Source organism: Culex pipiens, chromosome 1 (genome assembly GCF_016801865.2).
Source record: "Culex pipiens pallens isolate TS chromosome 1, TS_CPP_V2, whole genome shotgun sequence".
In the NCBI taxonomy this organism is placed as follows: Eukaryota; Metazoa; Arthropoda; class Insecta; order Diptera; family Culicidae; genus Culex; species Culex pipiens.
In genome coordinates this window covers 57,658,786-57,683,049 of record NC_068937.1, presented here as the reverse complement: position 1 = coordinate 57,683,049, position 24,264 = coordinate 57,658,786, and the positions used below count along the sequence as shown (strand labels likewise).

Below are 24,264 nucleotides of genomic sequence, written 5' to 3'. Positions count from 1 at the left end.
CACAGCCAAAGTTGACCCCTAAAAAAATGACATTTTTAAAAACATTGGCAAAGTCACATAAAACAAGTCAAACTTCCAACCCTAAAATTTTCCAAAATTTTAAAACTTCTTCTTTCCAATGCTTTTTGAAGATCAAAAATTGGTTGAAAAATAGATTTTTGGCGATTTTTTAAATCGAAGCCCGTCTAGAGGCGGGGTTGGGTTGTAGAGGGTTAACATATACATATATTAAAATAGATTGAACGTACCTTTAATCATATAAACAGTTATGCCCAAATTTCTTACCAAATTATTTTCAGCAGTTACATTTCTACAATAATGTATTGCGATTCCAAGTTAGAATAATTGAGTAGTTAAAGTTTATGGGGTAAGAGACAAGTTATAGCAATAGCAAAATAAATAGATGGATAGATTTTAATAAATTTTATCTTAAAAGAATAGGAAAAATTCAGCTTGTTTTTGAAAATAGCCAATGCACCAAGAGCAAACATACAGCATGTCACGTTCACACCATATGGAGTAAATGTGATAAACTATATGTCCACATTCGGCGCATCACCTTTTTCAAAATACAGGAAATGATAGAAGGAAGGCTCCATTGTGTAGAGCGGATGGCTTCTACAACACTTAAAACTCTGACCAGGCATCCTCTGAAATAAGAGAGAAAGACAAATATTAAAATTGTGGTATTATCACTAAATCCTATCATCCTTTCACCCCCCAAGACATGGTCTATCCTTCGTGCCTTCGTGTCTTGGGTGATGGCGAATTCTACCTAGAATTCACAACAGGACCTCCCTCGGCTCCAGTTTACAACATGACAGCGACGAGAACACAGCCGAATGGGAGTTGACAGTATCAAATGCATGCTATAACCTTTGCTTTGCTGGATACTTACTAATAACAAAGGGCGAGAGTCCTGCGACTCTCAGCAATCATGAATACTGCCCATTTGCCACGACAAACCAGTATCGATTCAAAACAAAAATCAAAACAGAGTATGGCCCTTTGTTTCCAACTAATATAACGGGCAGTCCGCGCAGCTCGTTCGGAAGTCCAGTCAGTCCTGGCGGTAATAACATGGCTCGTTCCATTTTATCCACCTGCGGAAGTAGCAGGGGAGTTGAAAATGGTAGCGGTGAAAGGTGACGTCCGGATGGTGGTCGCGGCAGAAGAATGAACGCTTCGTCTCGGTACGGACAGTAACTAAAAATCTGCGGCCGCGCGCTGGTCGCATGTCGCCGGTGAACATCTACCCAGCCAACGACTACGCTCAAGATCAGCTCAGGTGACGACGCCCGGAACAACCCGACAATAGTGGCCACCTTCAGTGACCATGGTGGTAGTAGATTCACGAGCGGGGCCAATGACATGAATCCGTTTTGTCGCCGAAGAATTGATCCGGAACGACGGATGCGTCAGTGTACGAATTGAGATTATGCAGGCTGTGGATGCGATCCAAGAAACGATAAAGGCAGCTTCAAAGGAGAATATGCTACCGGAAGCAGCGTCACCCACCAACCGGTGCCATGTTCCGACGCCGTCATCGACGTTTCCAATCAACGAATTCACTCTTCCACAAATGTCGATTTATCAAAAATAAAAATTGGAGATTTTTTCTGGCAAATTCCTCCCCAGACGTGCGTCATTATGATTTTATTTTTTTTACACAAAAGAACAAAAATGCATAAATTTATTTGGTCAAAACCATCACTTGAAATCTTAGCTTATGAGAGGTGATTCATTTCTCCAATTTGCTATTCCGTGTCGTACTGTTCGGCCGTAGCAAGATCCAAACTATTTTGTTCCGATGGAACCTCCCGTTGAATACGCTCTTTAGAACAGAAAGAACTCAATCACTTCCTTTTTCCTCGGGTGATAGCCGGTAAAGCACAAAAACATACAGGATCGACGGAGATGTCCAAGCGATTTTGCGGCATCTGTGTTGGCACCAGGGAAGACTACTCTGGGTGGTTCACTGTGTTGTCCGCACACTTTGTTCTCGTCACAGATGATGAGGAGGTACGTTTGTATCCTTTTGGCTTAGGCGCGGTTTCATCCCAGTCCAGACCGAACCTGCTGGTGGCGGTTTTCTTCGGAGCGAGGTCCAGCGAGCACAGATCGATCAGTTGCGCCGAGAACTGCGGTTACACAAACGATTTCGAGCCTCATGTCTTCGCAATAACCTGCTGCTGCCGGTTCCGGATAATCCCCGCCATCCGACTCGTCACGTACTCTGGCATGTTTATCACCGTAACCGGGTTGATACTCCATGGCGGCTCAGCAGCAGCAGCTCCTCCGAAAAAACTGTGAACGAAAACTTCCTCCTCCCCCCGACCTATGCCGCCACCTGCTTTGCACTTCCCTGTAAAACTTTATTAGGTACTTTAAAACACTAAAACTTGGATCTTACCTTTAGGAATGCAAGAAAACTCGATACATTATATAAATTTTATGAAAAAAAAACTAAGAATTTACTGTTCAATTAACGTAAAACGAGAAAAAAATGTTTTTGGTGCAAAAGTCCTAACACGATATCATAATTTGTTTTGGTTTGGCCTGCGAAGCCAAAAAACAAAAGAACAACAAAAACAAATCCTGACGTCGTGTTTGGCCGTTTGACAAAGGGCCAGATGGAAAATGAAACACGCCAATGTTTACAAAGGCGCTAAAACGCAAAGGGCTTAACCGCCCGCATAGTCAACAACCATACAGTCACCATTTGTCGAATGATTTTTCCTAAATGATCTTGATAATACACCAAATAGGGTGCAACCGTACATTTTCCATTCCCCAAACAATCCTACAATTTATTAAATAGGTCGTTAGGTTATGTTACAATACATTTTTACAAGGGATTTTTTTCGTGGATCATAGTCGTACCCTACCCCAAACTGTTCAATTCTCATTTTATGTGAACCGTACCACAAATTAATAAAATATGATTTTAAATGGTGAACTGCTTTACCGACACTTACCGACACCAATTGAAAAGGGAGGAGCCAAAAAATAAACTTTACAAATGTTCTGGGAACTGTGGATTTAACGGGAATGGTAAGTATATGATTATTAATGGTTAGCGTTTTTTTGTAATGTCCGGGATTTGTTACCGCTTGATGATGATGTCTCCTGTTGATTCTTCCGTAGTGCTGCCGCCTTATCTAATTGAGCTATCTCAGTTACATTACGTTTGGCGGTTTAAAATGCATTTTATTATGAAATGTGGCCTCAAAATTTATCGTAAATATATCGTAACATGTATGGTAGAACCATACAAATAAATTATAGACCGAACAGTTATCGTTCTGATAATGGTCAATCAATTGTTTAAATTATTTGGACTTATAAAAATTATCACGAAAATAAATTAGCTTTACATACAAACTATATGGCAAACAGGTATATCGTTCCATGAATTGTTGAACAATGGTTTGAATTGTTGGGACTTAGGAAAATTTTCGCTGAGGTTCGGGTATATCATTCCATGAAATGTTGAACAATGGTTTGAATTGTTGGGACTTAGGAAAATTTTCGCCATAATTCAGGTATATCGTTCCATGAATTGTTGAACAATGGTTTGAATTGTTGGGACTTAGGAAAATTTTCGCTGAAGTTCGGGTATATCATTCCATGAAATGTTGAACAATGGTTTAAATTGTTGGGACTTAGGAAAATTTTCGCCATAATTCAGGTTTATCGTTCCATGAATTGTTAAAGTATTATCTGAATTATTCGGACTTAAGATTTTTTTTTTGCTGTAGTTCATTTGGCTCAATCATACAATACCTGTTTCAAATAATCCTAAGCGTTTGGCGAACAGTTATATCGTTCCATGAATTGCTGTTCAATTGTTTGGATTATTGGGACTTAAGAGTTTTTCGCTGAACTTCAAGTTGGAAATACTACGTCGGCTATGGTACCCTTATGTTTTAACAATAGCTGTTCCGAAAAATCCTTACCATATGGCGAAAATTTATATTTCTCCATCCAAAATTTTCGCCAAAAATTCATTTTTGGCTCAATCATACAAAAACTGTTTGAAATAATACCAAACATATGAGAAATAATTATATCGTACCATCAATTGTTGTGCAATTGTTTCAATTATTAGGACTTAGGAAATTTTCCGCTTAGGTTTCTTTGACTAAATCATACCGAGTATCATAACTTTTATCATACCGGCTACAGTACTATTATGTTCTAACAATAGCTGTTTCGAACCATCCTAATCGTATGACGAATAGATACCGTTCATTAAATTGTAGGAAAAAAAAAATCAACCATTCGAATATGTCAAGATAAGTGTAACTATTCGGGAAATAGTACCATTTTAATTTTGTTATATGGTCGTGACATTATATCAACAATATCACAAATGGTAACCATACCAGAAATAATATTCTTATGATTTCGACAGTTTCACCTTTGGTATTTGATTATGCGGGCGGTCCCGCATGTTGTTAATTTTTTTAAAAGGCCAATGTAATTTTATCATCAATTTTACAGCAATATTGAAATGTTTTTATATAATTGAATACGGGGAAGCATAACAATACAAGTTTTACGTTTTTTATTCGAATAATATCCACAGTCAGCCAAATAAGTTCGAAATAGGAATTGAAAAACTAACCGCAGATTTCATCCTCGTTTTTCTCAATGTTTTGAAAAATGAGATCGGTCGTTTTACAATGTTTTGCTTGATTTCATCCTCGTTTTTCTCAATGTTTTGAAAAATGAGATCGGTCGTTTTACAATGTTTTGCTTGAAATATTCTAGCAGAGCTGTTTCTGCTAGAAAGCCGTGACTGGGTGGTCCCTGTAGTTAAACTGTGAAAGTGCGACTTTCAGTTACAGACAATTATTACTATTTTGAATTTAACGTGCAATTTTTATTCTTGCGGCTGTGCTGCCGAATTAGGCAAGTTTGAGCGAGCGTGCATTCGAACGGGTAAAACAAAACAAATAGCCAGGTAAACAAAAGAACTGAACTGTCAGTTTCGGATTGAATGAAAACATCTTCACACGTGCGACTGGTGGTCCCTCCCGGACGCACAATTTTTCAGATTTTTTTTTTGCTTTTGGTAAGCTTTTGCGATTTTTAAAGCGAGGTTTCGTTGCCTAAAATAGTGTTTCTCCTACAGGTTCAAGTTCTTCACTCAAAATGACGTGCATCGGCAAGGAAAATAGTTACCTGATCTACCGTGGAAGCAACTTTCTCAAGCAGCGACTGATTCTTTCGACGCTGTCCGGAAAACCAATCGAAATTCGGGACATCCGGCTGCAAGATGACACGGATGGGCCCGGATTGCGCGAGTACGAGACGGATCTGCTCAAGCTGATGGACAAGGTTACGAATGGAACGCGCATCAAGGTAGATCGGTCCGGGTGTTCGTTCCAGTACGTTCCGGGATTGTTGAACGGAGGTGCTTTTCAGCACGATTGTTGTCCGGAACGGGGTATTGGGTACTACCTGGACGTACTGCTGGCGCTGGGACCGTTTTGCAAGACACCACTGGACGTGACGCTGACGGGTGTGACAAACAGCCCGGAGAGCCCTTCGGTGGACCACATCAAGGGAGCGGCTTTTGGGGCGTTGAAGCGGTTCCTGTTGGATGGGGAAGGACTTGAGCTGACCATTCGGAAGCGTGGGATGATGCCGGCAGGGGGTGGAGAGATTATGTTCAAGTGTCCCGTGCGGAAAACGCTGAAGGCGATTCAATGCACAAAGCAGACGATGGTGAAACGAATCCGGGGAACCGCTTACTGCTGCAAGGTTTCTCCGGCGATGGCCAACCGGGCGGTCGAGACGGCGAAGGGGACGATGCTGAACTTTTTGCCGGACGTTTACATCAACACCGATCAGCACAAGGGCAAGCGATCCGGAAACAGTCCTGGTTACGGAATTAATCTGGTCGCAGAAACAACGGACGGAACTCAATATGCTGCGGAAGCCATTTCGAAGACGCTCGCAGACGGCGGGAACCCTTCGATTCCGGAGGACATTGGCAAGGAGGCGGCCATGAAGCTGCTGGACGAAATCTACCGCGGCGGATGTGTGGATTCTACGTTTCAATGGATGGTCACACTGTACATGGCACTGGGTCAGAAGGACGTGTCGAAATTTCTGATTGGGCCGTTGTCGCAGTACACGATCTACTTTCTGCAGCATTTGAGGGAGTTTTTCGGTGTTACGTTCAAGCTGGAGAACGCATCCGAGGAGGACGACTTGCTGGACGACGGAGACGAGATGGCCGGATCGAACAAGGTGATGGTCACGTGCGTTGGCATCGGTTATAGTAATTACAGCAAGAAAGTAAATTAAACTCCGGTTGAGCATTATGTAAATGAAGCGGTTATTTTTATTTCTAGAGATAAGTTCAGAAGTATTTAATTTTATTCATGTTCAACGTTCAACCTCAAAAAATTACTTGTTCTTCACATTGACCGTGTTGAACAGTTTGTCCTTGGCGATCTGCGCCATCAGCCCGTGGATCAGCTCGATCGAGGCCCGGCTGCAGTCACGCGTGGCCTTCGACAGTTTGTCCTCGGTGCGCTTTTCGTTCGGATCGGCTCCGGTAACAACGAACGGGCCACGTCCCAGACTGGCCTCGCTCAGCTCCAACTTCTCCGAAAGGTCCAAAATCTGACCGGTTGTGTAATCGGCGTTGCTCAGAAGTCCCGAGCTGCCCAGCGTGTTGACCCAGTACTTGTTCCACAGCGAGTCCAACAGCTTGCGATCCAGGGCCGACTTGAAGTAGGACACCTCCAGCGGATAGTACTGCTTGCAGTGCACGCCAAAGTCCTCGATCTTGTTTAGCGGAATCGTCTGGTACTCGGATGGTTCCTCGTTTGGTGGCTTGTAACCTAGATTAGAAACGAAATAATCAGTTTTTTAACAATTTAATGACCCACAAAATTAAACAACAATCCTCACCCTTCGGATACGTCCGGAACGCCCCAAGGCACACCTTCCCCGACGAAATCGTACGAACCGGATCGACGACAATCGCCACAAACGGTTCCTGGTAGTTTTGGTTCAACATCTGCGTGTTTACGTCGATTCCGGACAGCCAGCAGCCGTACCCGGGATGACTGTGGTACCATCCGATGGCATTTTCGCAGCGTCCAACCTCTTTGGCCGATTCCATGTACGCCGTCATGTACTCGTACGCCTGCGATTGGGCATTGACCCGCGTCTCGGTGCCCTCAACCGGCAGGGCAAACGCGTCCATCACGACCATCGTGTCCTCCTCGACCTTGCCCAGCAGCAGGCCCATAATCTCCAGCGCACCTCCCGAGCGGGCGTGCATCACCATCTTCAGCAGGGCCAGGGCGGAAATTTTGATGTCCTTGAAAAAGTGCGGATCCTTTTCCCAGGGCCGGGCGGCCAGAATTCGCTGCTGCTGTTCCGCGTCGTAGCGGAAGATTTCGTCGCTCGCCGGCAGCGTCTCGATGTTGTTCTCCAGCTCCCAGTTCTTGCGGGCCATCTCGGCGTCGGCCATTTTCACGCGCGTTCCAAATTCTCCGACGAGCACACGTAAGTCGAGCGGAAAATTGGCAACGGTTCTTTGTTTCCTTGAAATTTGCAAAAATACGACACCGAGCTGCTCTTCCGAATTCGACGACAGCGAGAAATGCGAAAAACAACAAATTTGACAGATGGTGGAAAATGAGTGTGGACCACGACTCTCTGATGATATTGTGGATCGTATGTTACACGTTGAAAGGAAACTATAGCTGTGTAAATTGGGTCCTAAAATGAAGCTTAGATTGCTGATATTATTGTTTGCAGCGATAAAGCTTATTTTTCTGAGTACATTGACCCTTTGTACGACCACATAGAGTTTAAAATGGATTTTTAAATCAATTTTGAAAAATTAACCTCGCGATCCTTCTTGACAGAAAAGCTCCTACTTGACAGCTCGTTCCAAGGGGACCATAGTTGATCCATCGAAAAAATGTTGTCTTGTCAAAAAAAAAATTTTGCATTAAAATGAAAAAAAGTGATCAGAAATGGTTTTTAATCGTGTTTTTTACAATTGTACATAAAAATTGACATAGGGCTTTAGTACCCAATTGAATATTGTACCCTTTCCTAAAGTGCCACATCGAACGAACGAACAAAAGGAGTGTTTTTTAGGACAAGCTAACTAAAAGGTGAAAATAATCTTAAAATCTTGAGAATATAATCGAGATATTAAAAGTGCAACATGGATTTAAACTTTCTGCCAAAATGTTGTGAAGTTTACCATGACAGCTGCGACCTTGCGAAAGGTTTATTCCATGTTACCGACTCACGTCTCTCTCTTTAATTTCTCGATACGATCTTTATAAACCCAAATGTGAGGATTTTTGAATGAGCGTGTGTGATTTGACAGCTTTCCGTTCTGAATCTGTTTGAATTTTTTGTCTCAGTGCAATCTTTTTTGGCGCGATCTTCGTTTATGCAACGGATTTGATAAAAATTTGGCTGCCTGATAAATTTTCGAGTTTTCTTTAATTTCTAAGTGAAGGAGGACGGTTAGTTAGTAAAAATTCGTTGTTCAGCACGAATTTCAAGACTTCAATGTTTCCAGTATATTAACGATGTCACTTACCAGTGAAAGGTCCATTGTTTTCTGCAATGCTTGGGACTTCCGAAGTTTTTCCGTCTGGCATCAAGAAATGCACGCGCACCACCTGAAGCGTTCCTGCTCCTTTCCGGCTGGCAGAGATGGGAAAACCGAATGGAGCTTGAATCTTTACCATACTACAAACGCGGTCCAAGGCAAAGGTTGTGATTTGTGTTTTGAGTTGGTAATACCACAGGAAACATTGGATTCACAATGTCGTTTATCTTTCGCGCTGCTTGTATCAAGTACGAGATATGGTGATAACGTTTTCTACGACAGAACGGTAATACTTGAGCCGTCTTGGTTTGGGTCATACCACTTGAAGCTAAAATGTGCAGAACTGTTAAGCCGCAAGCACACGGACAAGTTGCACGTGAAATGCACAGTGACCGCGACAGATGGTAACCTGGACCAAACAAAGGAGATACAGCAAGTATCTTTGCGACCATTACCGGGCAAACTCAGCGCTGATTTGAATGCGCTGGTTGATGGAAACACATTTGGTGATGTGGCGATTCTCGTCGGTGACCAGCGCTTCTTGGCTTACAAAGGTGTACTCTCGGTCAGAAGTTCCGTTTTCGCGGCGATGTTCAACCATCCGATGCAGGAAAACATTGAGAATTCCGTGACCATTAACGATGTCGAACCGGAAGTCTTCAAAGAACTGCTGCGGTACATCTACACCGATGAGGTAACCTACCTGGAGACGATGGCCTTCAAGCTGTACGCGACCGCTGACAAGTACGCCCTCTCGACGCTGAAGAGTATTTGCCGCTGTCACATTTTGAAGACGCTCTCTTTGGACACCGGAATAAAAACGTTGATGCTCGGTGATACGCACAGCGATCGGGACATGAAGGAGTATACGCTGCAGTTCCTGAGCGGATCTGGCGTTGCCGGCAAGCTGACTTCCACGGCTGACTGGAAGAAAATGTTCCTTACTCATCCACATCTCGTCAACGAGACCTTCGACGCGTTGGCCCGCAAGGTTGCTTCCACGGAAGAAAGAATAGCGATGATAAGGGAACGATTTTAATATGTATCCTAAGCGCTTAATGCATTATTCTCACTTAAACCATGATTGATATGACTGTTTTTTTACTTTGGATAAAACATTGACTACTCATGTTCTTATTTTTGGATTTTTCGGAAAAAGGTCTTTTTTGGATATTACAATCGAATTCGTACCATTTTAAACAAAAAAAAAAAAAAAATGAAAAAAAAACCTAGCAAATAATGTTCAATTACTGACATACATGAACAATCAGGTTGTAAATTTGACTTTCCTAGTTAGTGCGAAGTGACGTTAAAGCCTAAAGGTCAGTTAGGGCGTTCCAACAAAAATGAGAAGTTGTCAAAACCTTGGTGTTCACCCCTAGAATGATATCCTAATCTATACAACAACAAAAAAATCCCAAAAATAGTCAAACACAAACACAAACAAATCGCACGCTGAACTTTATTTTTCAGAAATGCACGTATGCACTAAATGCACTAAAGTCATTCAAATTTGTCAAATCATTCAATTCACTCAAAATATAAGGCCAAAAAAAAAAAAAAAAAAAAATGCTACAAAACTAATATATGCAGCTTGTAGGAAATTTTATGGAGAACATTTTCCTTTTTTTAACATTCAATTTATTTCCACATAAAGTCGAGATATTTGCATTTTAGTGAACTAAAAGTGACGAATTTTCAAAATTCTTGGTATATTAGCGTTTTTAGCATAAAACATAGGCTACCTACTATGTTTACAAACGGGAAGGCATATATTTAGGATATTTTTATTTTGCTCGCTCAAAAACGATATTTTTTATCATACTTCATGAAATTACATAAGATTTTCTCACAATGTGATGAAAACAACATATTTATAAGTACTGCTCTCTGAAGTTTTGAATATGAACAAATAAAGCTCGAATGTGTAACTATTTTAGAAAAAAATGTATGTGAATTTCTTTCATTCGAATGAACTTGCCAAACAAATCACGTTCACAACTTGATGATATGAACTTTGATAAAATTATTTTTTAATTATGATTATAAATTTCGAAGGTTTTTTTGAAATATTTTTTCCTTCTCTTGGCAAACCCATTGTTAGAATATCCAATTACATCAAAATAAACTATAGTACAAATCATAGTTGAAAGGTACTCCAAAACTCTATTAGGTTATAAGAATTACGAAACTGTGAATTGATTATTTACTAATAAAAAGTAATTGAAATTGAAATTAATTATGATTATTTGTCGTTTACGTCAAATGGTGAGAAAATCTCATCTTTTTTTATGAATTGTTATAAAAATATCGTTTTTGAGCGAGAATATAAAAAAAATCAAAATTAAGGCTAGTACGGAGATCGGAAGGAAAGCGGTCAAGAATCAGCTTTACGAACAGCAGCACAAAGGAGAGCGAGCGATTTCTTGAGGCTTTTCTTCACCCTCTCTGGCTTGCTTTCGCTGCCTCTGCTGCCCATTTGATTTTTTTCTTGACCGGTTCCTTCAGAAGTGCGTATACCAAAGCGGTATACGCACTTCGGAAGGAGCCGGTCTAGACAAAAAATCAAATGAGCAGCAGTGGCAGCGAATGCAAGCCAGAGCCCCACGAAATCGTTCCGTCTCCGTTGTTCTACTGTTTTGAAGCCATTTCTTGACCCTTTTTCTTGGCATGTGCGTATTGGCCCTAAAACGATAACATACTAAAAATTTTGAAAATTCGTCATTTTCAGTTCACTAAAATGCAAATATTTCAGCTTTCGTGGACGTAAATTGAATGTTAAAAACGTTACTTAATCCACCTTCAGGTGGTTGGTGCCTTCCTCTCATTTATAGTGATTCCAACCCTCGTAAAGTGTCCACATGTTTATGGATCTCCCCTAATAAAAATAAGTGATGAGTAAAAAAACAGACTACCTACAGACTTTTTGTCAAGATTATACAGACACGGCCTTTGAGGAAAATGGCATCTGTCTACACGGCTTTTTCGTGGCGGTCAGACCCGACCAGTTGAGGTTATGTGAATTCAGACCATTTTTTAAACTGCTTGTAATTTAAGATAGGTAAATCAGATCTTGAAAATTCTTACTCCACCTAAAAGGTCTTCTCATATGCTTTCTAAAAATATATAACATGTGTGGGTTTCATGAAAAAACCACCCTTTTTACCATAATTTTAATTTAATATGAAACAGTTTTTTTAACATAACTTTTTAAATACATGATAAAACTGCATGAATTTAAATAGCAACGTAGGGGACGTTAAGACGGATCAATTAAAACCATTCCGGCCAAAATCGGTTGAGCCTGTGACGAGATATTCCAGTGACATTGATTTGGTACACATGTCTACATACAGCCAAACACACAGACATTTGCTCAGCTGGTGATTCTGAGTCGATATGTACAAATGAAGGTAGGTCTAGGAGGTCTAATTAAAAAGTTCATTTTCCGAGTGATTTTATAGCCTTTCCTCAGTAAGGTGAGGAAGGCAAAACTGGGAAATTTTCTCCGTACAATTGCCTACAATCTGCATGCATTAGTTTTGTAGCAAAAATTGTTTGCTCATTTTCGGATTGATTTTTGAAAAGTTATGTTTTTCTATTATTTTTTTGGACGCCCTAATGGTTAGTCATGTCCCATATTTGGCCATTATACAAACTACATCGAATAGCTGAAAAAGTAGAAATATGTTGTGAGATAGTGTGATAACGAACGACTACAAACACATTGCTTCATTATTTGAACAAATTTATTTCCATTTTTTGGATCATTTACAAATGCGAACATCTGGACGGACATGCTTGTGTCGTAGTCCCAAAAGATGTTCCGATTAATTAAAAAAAATCCATATTTTATCATCGCACTCACAACACTGTTTTGGATGAACTAAGATCAAGTTCAATGTCAAATGGTTGCATTTCTAGACCTAGGCTAAAAACTAAAATCTTAAAATATGAGTTTCCGGATCTTAAATCTGTCGAGATTAATAAATTTTATTTTGTCCGGACAACAATTATTATGAGCTAGGTATAATATCTATCTAGGGAAGAGATTAGGATAGCAGAGAGAAAAGGTATTTGTTGGAATGATTTTTGCAAACACTCATGAATAAGACATTTTTGATTAAAAGGTCGCTTGAAAATATAAGTTAGTGTAGTTTAATAAGCGAAATGCATTCGAAAATATTAGTGGAAGCAATTTAAAGTAACGAGTGCTTTCGTTGTTATTATTAATCTGTACATTTGTTTCCAATATGTTCAATTTAAGGAAACTAATAGAAAATTTCACTTGTAGAATTTCAGTCATTTCAAATTATGGGAAAGAGAGCACTTTTTTCACACTCCAAACATCAATGATCATGAAAAGCTCGTCTCTTGCTCTCCATTATTTAATCCTTACATCCTAAACCAGCTGACCAGTTACAAATTCCTCCCACCGGATCGTAGCTCAGCCCCTTGGGGCACGTGTATTCCCATCCGACGACACCGCCGATTTCCATTTTAGCACACGAAATGAACTTTTTGCACGACAACGGATGCGGGAAATTGCCCTGGTCCAGGCACTCGATTATCCCCGGACCGTGCATGATCACCTTGACCTGCGAGCTGGTCTTGCCGATGATCCGCTGCTCGCCGTCGTCGTAATAGTCGTAATCCACCGCCGGCCGGTAAGTTCTACCCCCAAAGTCGTCCTTTTGTTTGCGATGGTTCGCGTTTGCGTAGGACGATTTCTCGTACGAGCTGGGCTTGCGCTTCCGCTGGATGGTGTCCTTCCGGGGGTTCAGGGTGACTCCCGTGGTGCTGCTGCTGTAGTACTGGCTCGGCGTGGTTTGCTGGTAGTAGAATTGGCTCTGGGTGGAGATTCGTGGCCGTTGGACTAGTTTTTCTGGGGAGAAAAAAATATGTAATTACTGCTGGTCTAGTTTATGTGGTTTTGAAGAAAAAAAAACATTGCTGAAAAGTACAATCTTTGATACCGTCAGCAGTGGCGACATTTAGTCTGGGGTGAGTTTGGGTCATACAAAAGAAATAAAATTCAACTGTATTTTTTTTTGCTGCGTACGAAGAATTTCAAAAATAATTTAAAAGTTAAATTTGTCAAAGCAAAGTACTTTGCTAGTTAGGAAGTGATTAATGAAAAGTTTGAAATGGGCAGCAGTAGCGAAAACAGATCAGAAAAGTCGTAAACACTCCCTCTCTTTTGTTCTGTCATTCCTAAAGCTGTTTTGTAACTCTATTTCCTTTGGAGTTGCGTACTGCTATTGACATGAACAAATTGCGACACACTCGCCTTTTTAGTAGGTACCCTGCGTCTCCTCTCCAGTTACAAAGCAAACGCTATTAGGTTTTACGCCGACTCGATTTGGAGGTTAGAAAGGAGTGCACTGTTTATATGGACTTAGCACAGTTCGATGCGGTCGTCGATTTTGTTCGGGGAAATTAGTCGACAATCGACGAAGACCATGTAAACAGTGCACACGAGCTGTCAAATGACGTCACGGTGTAAAACCTAATTACGCTCAATAACTTATTAGCAAAGGAGTATACTCACGCGATCGCCGCGTCGTACTGTACGGTGCCTCGGAGAAGCTCTGCAGCGTGTACTCGTGCGTAATGTTGTACTTGTGCGTCGTGGCCCGCTGGTTGTTGTGCACCGTCGGAAGTTCCCCGATGTTCAACATCTTCATCATCTGCTTCTCGTGTGCCAAATCCTGAGGGGTTTCATTCGGGAACAAAAAGTTCCGGCTGGTCGTCGAAGAAATCGGCAACGGTGCCCTCGAAATGGTCGTGATGGCGTCCAGCACGTCATCCTCGAAGCTACTTTCGCGGCCACCGCCCTCGCCGATCTGGTTGTATCGATTCTTCGAGGTGACCAGTTTGCTTTGCTGCCGGATGCTGGGTTCGATCTCCTGGTCGTTGTCGTCGACGGGCGCGGGTTGTTGCTCATCTACCAGTGGGCTGAATTCCGGTGAGGCAGTTCGGAAGCGGTTCTTGTTGAAGAATTTACTCGATCCAGGCTGGGTCACTGGAGTGGCCGGAGTGGTGATGCGGTTCGGCGAGAGGAGACCGGGTCTGCGCTTAAACAGGGAGTTTGCCCGAGTCGTGGTTTCTGGAAAATGCAAGCAGAAAGGTTAATTTAGGGGAAATGTACCCATTCTCAACCTAATAAGCGGTAGTGTCTGAATGGTGCTGGATAATCTGGAGTGTTCCTTGAAGTTTAATAAAACCAAGTACAGTCATCCCTCATATTCGGAACAGTTTACAGATCGGCCAATGTTCAACAAATCATGGAAAATCGATGATTGAACTTAATGATTCGCTTTTACCTTCAATTGAAAGCTTTTCTTGCGATCTTTCGAATGCTGTATCGAACGATTGCAAATTTCAACTTTTATATCAATTTTTTGAAGAAAACTTTGACCCTTGAAATACACCAATTCGGAACACTTTTACGGATGTAAACAAACTTTGGTTCTCTCCATGAGTACATATTTTTTACAAAATAATGACTTCACGCACTGAAACCAACGAAAATCAAGCTTAGTTATGTTTTATGAATGGTCTGATAACATTTTTTGTAAAAATATCAGTTAAATTCAGTTGTTCCACAATTGTGGGAGGCACAATAACCCACAATTATGGAACAGGCAATTTGGAGGCAATGTTTTGCTGCTCTGAATGAAAAAGTCTTGAAATGCAGTGTTTTGTTCAAAATGTACTACTTTTACTAGTGAAATCGCAAGAGAATGTCCAAATAAAGGTACTAAAAATAGTAGGGTCGACAGAAACGATGCATTTGGCATGCTATTGACAAATTATCACAAAAGTGTTCCAAATTTGTGGGTGTTCCGAATATGTGGGATGACTGTACGCTAGGGTGGTCCAAATCCGGGCTTTTTTGGGGCTACCCTCTGAAATCATAGAGTGACCCATCACGAGGATAAATTCCAAATTTGAACTCATTCTGACCACGGAAACCCCTCCCTCTAATCGCTTGAAGTATGGGAAAAATCGTCAAAATGTATGGAGAAAAGCAACTGTTTAGTTTTTTACCTGATGTGGTGGGGTGTTGTGGTGGTGTTGAGAAAATTCTTAATTTGTTTCTTAGAGCTGATAAATCACTGCGTTTGAACTTTCGTTATGTTTCTTAATTAAAAAAGGTGCAGGTGGTTATGCTCTACATGACCAATATGACAAAGAACTTTGTACAAAACTCCTAAAAAATATTCTATTTTATTTTATATTTTTAAAACATTGCCTATGCATTTAATTCTAAATAATTTATTCCTATAAAATGTTTTCAATCTTTGGCACCTCTGTGGAAATAAATTGCCAAAACACGAAAATATTGCCAAAACAAGTATGGTTCGGAAAATGTCCCCCGGAAGAACCTCCCAGAATGAACCGGCCACTCTAGGTTATGACCACCACAATCAAAATAGTAATTTTCATGTCCAGTATCAAAAACCATGAATTTTGATACCCATATTGCCCCAAGTCGAATAGACTCAACCCCCGGTGGTTGGTCACTTTTTCGTTTGACACTTGTTTAGTTTGTACCCCGTTTGTTGGTCAAAGTCAAACTAAAAAGTGACGAACTGTCACTTTTTGCACGGCGCTTACGCACACTATAAAAAAAAACGTTCGGTAGTGTGTGTGAACTCCGTGTAAAAGGGGTGTCAAACTAAAAAGTGACCCCGTTCGTTTGACAACAGTTCGTGTCAAACCATCAGGGTTTGAGTGTAGTTCGTTTAATGTCTCCCTGGTAGAACCTTCCCCAAGGCACTGACCACTCCGGGTGTGGCCAATCCGGTCAAAATGGCCATTTTCATTACCAGTTTCAAAAACCATGAATTTTGATACCCATATTGCCCCAAAGCGTATGGTTCGATTAATGTCCCCCCGGTAGAACCTTCCCCAGGGCACTGGCCACTCCAGGTGTGGCCAATATCCTATAAATGTGGCCCCAACCCCATTGCCCCAAATCATTCTGGTTTTCCGGTGACCGTCCTTACAATCTTCATAAGAACAGAATTCCTCCAAATTTAGTGCACAAACTGTGTCTTTCAATGTGTGCGTGTGTGTGTGAGCAATAAAATTACCACCGTGGATCCGTCTTTGTCGAAACCACGTTAGGCACTGAAATTTTCTGAGGCTAAGTGCTAGCTTAAATAGTTCGCATGAAATGTGGCAACAGTGGTGCAACATTCTCGCGTGACAGTTCCACGAAAACAGGAGAGGAGGCGAAATTTGCTAAGTGCTCTCAGCCAATCAGCAGCCGGGATTTTTCCTGCATTCATTTTTTATTTTTATCTTAACTTTTGAATACTTTAACAAAGTTTTATCAACTTTGTGAGGTAGTCTACTTGCAATTTAAGACTTCCCCTTTCGTTTGGTGGATAAAGCATGCAGATTGCTTGAATTGGGTGGAAGATATAAGCGTTTAAACAATTACACAAATTGTTACACTTTCGCTTCGCGAAATTTTGGATTGACACCCGTAGACAGTGCCCTTAGGACAAAGTTCTTTGTCAAAAATCTATTTAAAATTGAATTTCTTTTGAAATTGAATATTCTTCTTAACTATCATGATACGTTTATACATAGACAGAGCCCCCAATCGAAGTGCAATTTGCACAAATCCGCAAAAAACTCTTCAACGAAGCTGAACCGCGCCAATCAATTAACACCTACTTATAGCGATCCCCACTCAGCGTCAACCACATTTGAGCTGCGTGGAAGACCTCGGCGGTAGAATATTTTAAAAACCAGCGCCAAGTGCAACAGGTTATTTTGCATCGAAAGCAATTTCCTTGCCGAAGCGAAACCCACATCCTACAAAAAATGGTTGAGACTCACACACACACACACACACACACACACACACACACACACACACACACACACACACGCGAGCAACGTCGTTAGACAGTTTCAAGAGATCACTGTCCAAGGCTCTTCTTTGTGATCATGTGAGGTTTTTTTGCCTTCCTCACTGAGGTAAGGCTATAATCCTGCTCGAAAAATGAACTTTTGAAATACAGCTCGTAGACCTATATTCATGTATATCTATCGACTCAGAATCGAAAACTGAACAAATGTCTGTGTGTGTGTATGTGTGTGTGTGTGTATGTATGTATGTGTTCAAAAATCTTGCCAAGTTTTCTCAGCACTGGCTAAACCGATTTTGATCAAACCAGTTGCATTCGACTTGGTTTAGGGTCCCATACATCGCTATTGAATTGTTTGAAGTTTCGATAACTAGTTCAAAAGTTATGTATAAAAATGTGTTTTCACATATATCCGGATCTCAATTATATGCATGTAAACGATGTCCGGATCCATCATCCGACCCATCGTTGGTTAGGTAATCGAGAGACCTTTCCAACGAGTCCACAACATCGAACATCTGGCAACCCTGTCTCGAGTTATGACCACTTAAGTGATATTTATGTACTTTTTTGAAGCCGGATCTCACTTAAATGTATGTAAACGATGTCCGGATCCATCATCCGACCCATCGTTGGTTAGGCAATCAAGAGACCTTTCCAACAAGTCCACATAATTGAAGATCTGGCAACCCTGTCTCGAGTTATGACCACTTAAGTGATATTTATGTGCTTTTTTGAAGCCGGATCTCACTTAAATGTTTGTAAACGATGTCCGGATCCATAATCCGACCCATCGTTGGTTAGGTAATCAAAAGACCTTTCCAACGAGTCCACAACATCGAAGATCTGGCAACCCTGTCTCGAGTTATGACCACTTAAGTGATATTTATGTACTTTTTTGAAGCCGGATCTCACTTAAATGTATGTAAACGATGTCCGGATCCATAATCCGACCCATCGTTGGTTAGGTAATCAAAAGACCTTTCCAACGAGTCCACAACATCGAAGATCTGGCAACCCTGTCTCGAGTTATGACCACTTAAGTGATATTTATGTGCTTTTTTGAAGCCGGATCTCACTTAAATGTTTGTAAACGATGTCCGGATCCATAATCCGACCCATCGTTGGTTAGGTAATTAAAAGACCTTTCCAACGAGTCCACAACATCGAACATCTGGCAACCCTGTCTCGAGTTGTGCTTTTTTGAAGCCGGATCTCACTTAAATGTTTGTAAACGATGTCCGGATCCATAATCCGACCCATCGTTGGTTAGGTAATCAAAAGACCTTTCCAACGAGTCCACAACATCGAAGATCTGGCAACCCTGTCTCGAGTTATGACCACTTAAGTGATATTTATGTACTTTTTTGAAGCCGGATCTCACTTAAATGTATGTAAACGATGTCCGGATCCATAATCCGACCCATCGTTGGTTAGGTAATCAAAAGACCTTTCCAACGAGTCCACAACATCGAAGATCTGGCAACCCTGTCTCGAGTTATGACCACTTAAGTTATATTTATGTACTTTTTTGAAGCCGGATCTCACTTAAATGTATGTAAACTATGTATGGATCCATCATCCGACCCATCGTTGGTTAGGTAATCGAAAAACCTTTCCAACGAGTCCAAAACATTGAAGATCTGGCAACCTTGTCTCGAGTTTTGATTACTTAAGTTATATGTGTGTACGTTTTTTTCTGGATGTGTGTACGTTTTTTTCTGGATACGTTTTTTTCTGGAGCGTAAATATGTGTCCAAACCACTCATATTACCCATTGTTGGTAAAAAGTGAGGAAGGCATCAACCACATAGGTGGATTAAGTTAGTTTTTTTATTAACAAACGATCTTTAGAGTTGGATGTGACCTGTGTGGTGCGAGCTCTGTCGCCGTTTTTACACCAGCTCAAACTGTCAAAATTGCACCAGCGTTTCAAGGCTTTCAACGCTCATGGTATGGCAGATTTTCAAATAAAAATATATTTTTTAATTTTTTTTTTAAATTTTATTAGCTTTTAAGGCTTTTAATGATTTTGTATACTTATAAAAATTTGAAGTTGTCAGATTTGTTTATGTCAAGCTTCGTGTGTGTACCGAGTTCGAGTTTGCTTTGAGCTATTTCGTTTGACAATTCTAAACCAATCAAAGAAATTGTTTTAAAAAATCGTTGTTTTGTGAGTTATTTTTATTATGTTTAGTCTTTTGTAATTTGTGAATCAAATCCGGATTTGTTTCAGATTCTTGATGGCCGCAATCTGCGTTAAATTAGGTGTTAAACGTGGCTTTAATTTTGCGAAATTTAATCAGTTGTGAAAACATTTAAATATGATCATAAATAAGTTCATAGTGAATAAATTCAGCCCCTTTAAAAAACATTAAAAAAAAGTATGATAAAATTTACATGATATCACTTTCATATCTGGCATACCATAATTTTCTATGTACCTTGACCATAACTGACAGCTCGCACGACCTAGGATGTGACGATTGAAATTCAGTGATGTCAACCATCGCGATGCTCATTTTTGGTTCGCGGCACATTTTTCGTTTGTAGTGCAATTACGGAATTCGACAAAATTGTGTTCGAAGCACTTGTAGAACTCAACAACAGCAACATTTCTTCAGAACATTGTATAGCTGTAAAATTCGTACGCAAAAAGTTACAAGAAGATTTCAGACCTCAGGACCAATGGTTCGCGATGCTTTTGTTTGCCTAACGCATTTTTGGTTGTAACTTTTTTTGTATTCATCAAAAATCAACACTATGTTCAGCAAAGTTGTACGATTTGGTGTGTTCTAAAAGTCCTTCATACACAACTTTGTCAAATTCCGTAACTGAAAAGCACTACAAACAAAAAATGTGCCGCAAACCAAAAATGAGCCTCGCGATGGTTGACATCACTGTTGAAATTTAAGACTTTACTCTGAATTGGGAAGATCAGGTTTAGTCAACAATATTAAAAGTTTTGATGAGTTTTTGGGGAACATATTTTATTCAAGTTTTTCTTTTTATTTTTTGGTATAATCAATCATTTTTTAATTAAAATTTAAAGACAATTTTAAATTTTTTATTTGAATTATTTTTAAACAAGGTAAAATCAAGTTAAACCACCACAAGAGATGAAAACTTCATCAATTAGTGAATCGTCGCTAAAATTGATGACATCACCCTAGATATTTATCGAGTCCTCCAACTTGTCCCGCCACCAGGGCTGTTCACCAGAGTAGGAACAGGTACACCGCATGTGTGTCGTCGGTTGACCGGCCAGCAGCAGCAGCAGCAGGTTATGCAACCTTCGACGAAATTGAGGTGGCCAGAAAAACCGAAACCGGATTCTGTGATGTAGGAATTTGTGTCTATAGTTTTGCAGGTTTGTTTTTCCCCCACTGTGGATGGTTAACTTACAACGTGGTGAGTGCTATTTGCAGCTCAATGAAACTGGAAATTAATGTGTGTGTAGTGAATTGCTTTACTATGGAATGTACTTGATTGATATTGAGTTGGTGCTAAATTTGGGACGCAAATTAATTTACTTAAACTTTTTTGATGACATTTCTTACCATGTTTAAGTTTGAATACATTCTTGAAATACAGGTAAAATATAAATGAACTGTGCCTTTTAACCTTGGTCCTCAAACTAACTTTAGATGATTTCAATCAATATTTAGCATGAAAATCAAAACAAGTATTTAGGAACAGTTCTCTAAGCTTCGGACCCAAAAACGACATAATATTTGTAGAATATTTGCAACGGCTATACTGCCCCTGATCGCATAAATGTCCCATATGCATTTTCATCGATTTCGAGTTATTAATGCAGTTTGGTTCAAACTTGTGTGCTCTTTCGAAAGAACCTATAACATCTAGTACCGTCAGTGGGGGTGACTATTGGTCAAAAAACGATACACCTCTCGTTTTTTTTAATAGCAAAAACAATTTAAATAACATTGAAAATCTTTCAACGTAGATTTGTTCTTAGATAGTTTACTAACATTTTCCCAAAATATGGTGGATTTTGATGAACACTATGTTGCCAATGCCAATTGTTTGAAAATTGACCCAATCTCACCCCTTAGAGGGGTTGTCATTGGGTCAAATGAAACTAATATGATGCTCAAATACAACGATATGGTAAAAACAAGTTATCCAACAGTGTTTCTTGTTCGAGGGAATCGTATTGACACACTACAATGTTTGAAGTGGAGATTTTCAAACATTTGGGTAGTTTTCGAGCAATTCTAACAAAAATATTAGAAAAATGATTTTTCGAGAGGTCATTTTTGGCCAAAAACGTACCCAACTTCAGACAGCTGCCAAAATAACAGGATTTGTTCTAGAAACGAGATTTTTTCAGCGAAGTCATCTTAAGATGTCCCCTACACAACCCTTTCAACAGAATTCATTTTCATTGAGAAGAACCTGAGAAATGGTAAAATCCGTAAAAAACCACTTTGACCCAATCTCACCTCCCAGACCCAATGTCACCCCCACTGACGGTACTTTGTTCTAGAAATCAGGAGGAAATCCAGTTTTTTCGTGAAAACCTAACACGTAGCCTTATGTATGGGACAAACTTCAAATGCGTTTTTCTCAGCTTGCTGTTTTTGCATATGGGACATTTATGCGAACATGGGCAGTATATGTAACAAGAAAAAAAGATCCTAATGTTTGTTTGGAACCTGAACGATCAATATATTTAAAATTCAGTCATTCCAACAGAAAATAATTTGTTCTGTACAACATTTTATAGTTAGAATTTGTGTTTAAATATATTAAAATATAGTTAACTCCTCGTGGTCCCGTTTGTTTGCAAAGTGGTCCAGATCGTAAAATTAAGGGGTTACATACATGTAGAAAATCACATACATGTAGAATACAGAAAATTTATTGAATCCATTACAAAGATGATTTTCAATCACTCCTGAAAGTTTCATGAAGATATATTATCATTAAACTGAGTTAGAGGCGTTTTTAAGCTCAACATTTTGTCGTGCGGTTTTGAAATTTTGTTTTTTGAAAAAAAAAATATACAAAAATAAAAAAAAACTGACGATTTTTTTATGAAACAAACACAAACATATTTTTATCTTTTTTTTTAAATAAGTTTTTTGAAAATCGGCCTTCGTTATGCACACAGGACCGGTTTAACGATTCTTCACCAAAATTTTGAGCCGATTTGGTCAAAGCAGTGTTAAGATATCGTGGCACCCGTTTTTTGAAACTGCGAACTTTAAATAGCTATATCTCGGCAATGATACAACGAAATGTTATTAAATTTGTTTAGATAATAGACGAAAATGTATATTTTAATGCCCTGAAAAAAGATTTTAAATAAAATTAAGTGTGTGCTCACTCTAACCTCTGATTTTTTTAAGCGGAAAATGGGTTTTCCGAAAAATTGTGAAGTTTTGGAGCTTTGGTGTCTTTAGAAGAATTGTTGCAAATGGGAAGGGGCAACTTTTGGTTAAATTGAAAATTAGGGTGGTTCATGATTAGGGGGATTTTGAAAATCTAACTTTTCAGGAATATTTTTGTCTTCTAGAAAGTTGTTGGACTTGCCAATCCAAGCAATTTTGTCCAAAACACCAAAATTTTATCTCGCAATCAACGCCGTCTACGACCAAATTTAGAGAAAGCATCTGAGCAAACCTTTAAAATGCAGTTTTTTTGTAAGTAGCAATTCAGGGTTAGGTTTTAGAAAAAAAAAGTGATGTTCTGGGCACTTTTAGAGCTCTAAAATAAACATTTTTTTGACAAGTCAATTTAGACTTGAGGGTCAAAAGTTACAGCCAATTTAAGGATTTTAAGGTAAAAAAGATGCAAATTTAAAATTTATCTTATCTCGAAAATACGCAGACCAAATTTTAAGCGCCAGGTTGCATTTGAAAGAGCATCTAGCACTATAAACGCTGAAAAAATCCCAGGGGTATTTTTCTTTAAACTCGAGATATCTTTATTTGAAAATGTCAAATTTTCAAGGGAAAAGTGTATGGGACCATTCTAACGAAATTCAAAAATGTTCCAACCTATTGTTTCCCATGTAATTTTGGCCGCTGAATCTGAATCCGCGCTCAAAATTGAGCCAAAGTGTCGAAAAATCGATTTCTGGTCATATTTTGGGTTTCCATGTAAAATTATCATTCAAACTCAAAATATGACCAGAAGTCGATTTTTCGACACTTTGGCTCAATTCTGAGGGCAGATTCAGATTCAGCGGGCAACATTACACGGAAAACATATTTTTGGACATAGTGGCACTTTTTGGTCTCAATTTTGTCATATTCGGAATTCTCGGAAAATTTCTCGTAAGTCAGAAGTATTGGAGTTGAAAGCGAATCCTTCATATAAGTAATTTCCTTATAAAGTACTCATTTAAAATCACAGGACAATGTTGGTCCAATTCACACCAATTTGCTATTTAAGAAGGTTAGTTCAGTGAGAAGAAAAGCCAAACGCAGAAAGCAGACGAAAAGCAAGATGAGACAAAAACAGCTACCAATTTTTGGATTGAGCAAATCTCTTCCATTCATAGCCGTGAGGCAAATCTTGCACTGACGAAGATTTGAGTCGCTTGTGATTGTGGGAATTTTTAGCAACTAAAAAGGTGAGTCGACCAGGCCGGGACTGGGTGGTGCTGCTTTTAAGCGGTTTGTGAAGAAATTTCGTTGACATCACTAATTGCTGTCTGACTTTAGTGGTAACTTTTAGCATCTCGTCAGCTGTGTGCTATCTTGTGACATAGACCATTTTGGTCGAAAATGAGTT

General features: G+C 39.7%; 4 protein-coding genes across 5 annotated transcripts in view; 2 read left to right on the top strand and 2 right to left on the bottom strand.

Moving 5' to 3' along the window:
* Positions 1-4,938: 4,938 nt before the first annotated feature.
* On the top strand, positions 4,939-6,344 carry LOC120429210 (probable RNA 3'-terminal phosphate cyclase-like protein). The gene is made up of 2 exons (XM_039594428.2): positions 4,939-5,080; positions 5,141-6,344. The coding sequence occupies exon 2, from the start codon at positions 5,161-5,163 to the stop codon at positions 6,319-6,321; it is 1,161 nt and encodes a 386-aa protein (XP_039450362.1). The 5' UTR covers positions 4,939-5,080; positions 5,141-5,160; the 3' UTR covers positions 6,322-6,344.
* Positions 6,336-7,642, bottom strand: LOC120429211 (COP9 signalosome complex subunit 5). Its single transcript, XM_039594431.2, has 2 exons — positions 6,934-7,642; positions 6,336-6,863 (listed from the first exon to the last, which is right to left on the bottom strand). The coding sequence occupies exons 1-2, from the start codon at positions 7,499-7,501 to the stop codon at positions 6,424-6,426; spliced, it is 1,008 nt and encodes a 335-aa protein (XP_039450365.1). The 5' UTR covers positions 7,502-7,642; the 3' UTR covers positions 6,336-6,423.
* A 792-nt stretch (positions 7,643-8,434) lies between these two features.
* LOC120429216 (speckle-type POZ protein-like) lies at positions 8,435-9,768 on the top strand. Its single transcript, XM_039594435.1, has one exon. It carries the CDS (start codon positions 8,586-8,588, stop codon positions 9,645-9,647), a length of 1,062 nt encoding a protein of 353 aa, XP_039450369.1. The 5' UTR covers positions 8,435-8,585; the 3' UTR covers positions 9,648-9,768.
* Positions 9,769-12,339: 2,571 nt separating this feature from the next.
* LOC120424548 (mucin-5AC) overlaps positions 12,340-24,264 on the bottom strand; it is a 134,911-nt gene continuing 122,986 nt past the window's right edge. For both annotated transcript variants that reach the window (XM_052706400.1, XM_052706401.1), the window contains exons 11-12: positions 14,160-14,717; positions 12,340-13,493 (exon numbers count right to left, since the gene is read on the bottom strand). In XM_052706400.1, the coding sequence (XP_052562360.1) occupies positions 12,997-13,493; positions 14,160-14,717 (1,055 nt within the window). In that variant the 3' untranslated portion in view covers positions 12,340-12,996. The remainder of the gene's footprint in view (positions 13,494-14,159; positions 14,718-24,264) is intronic.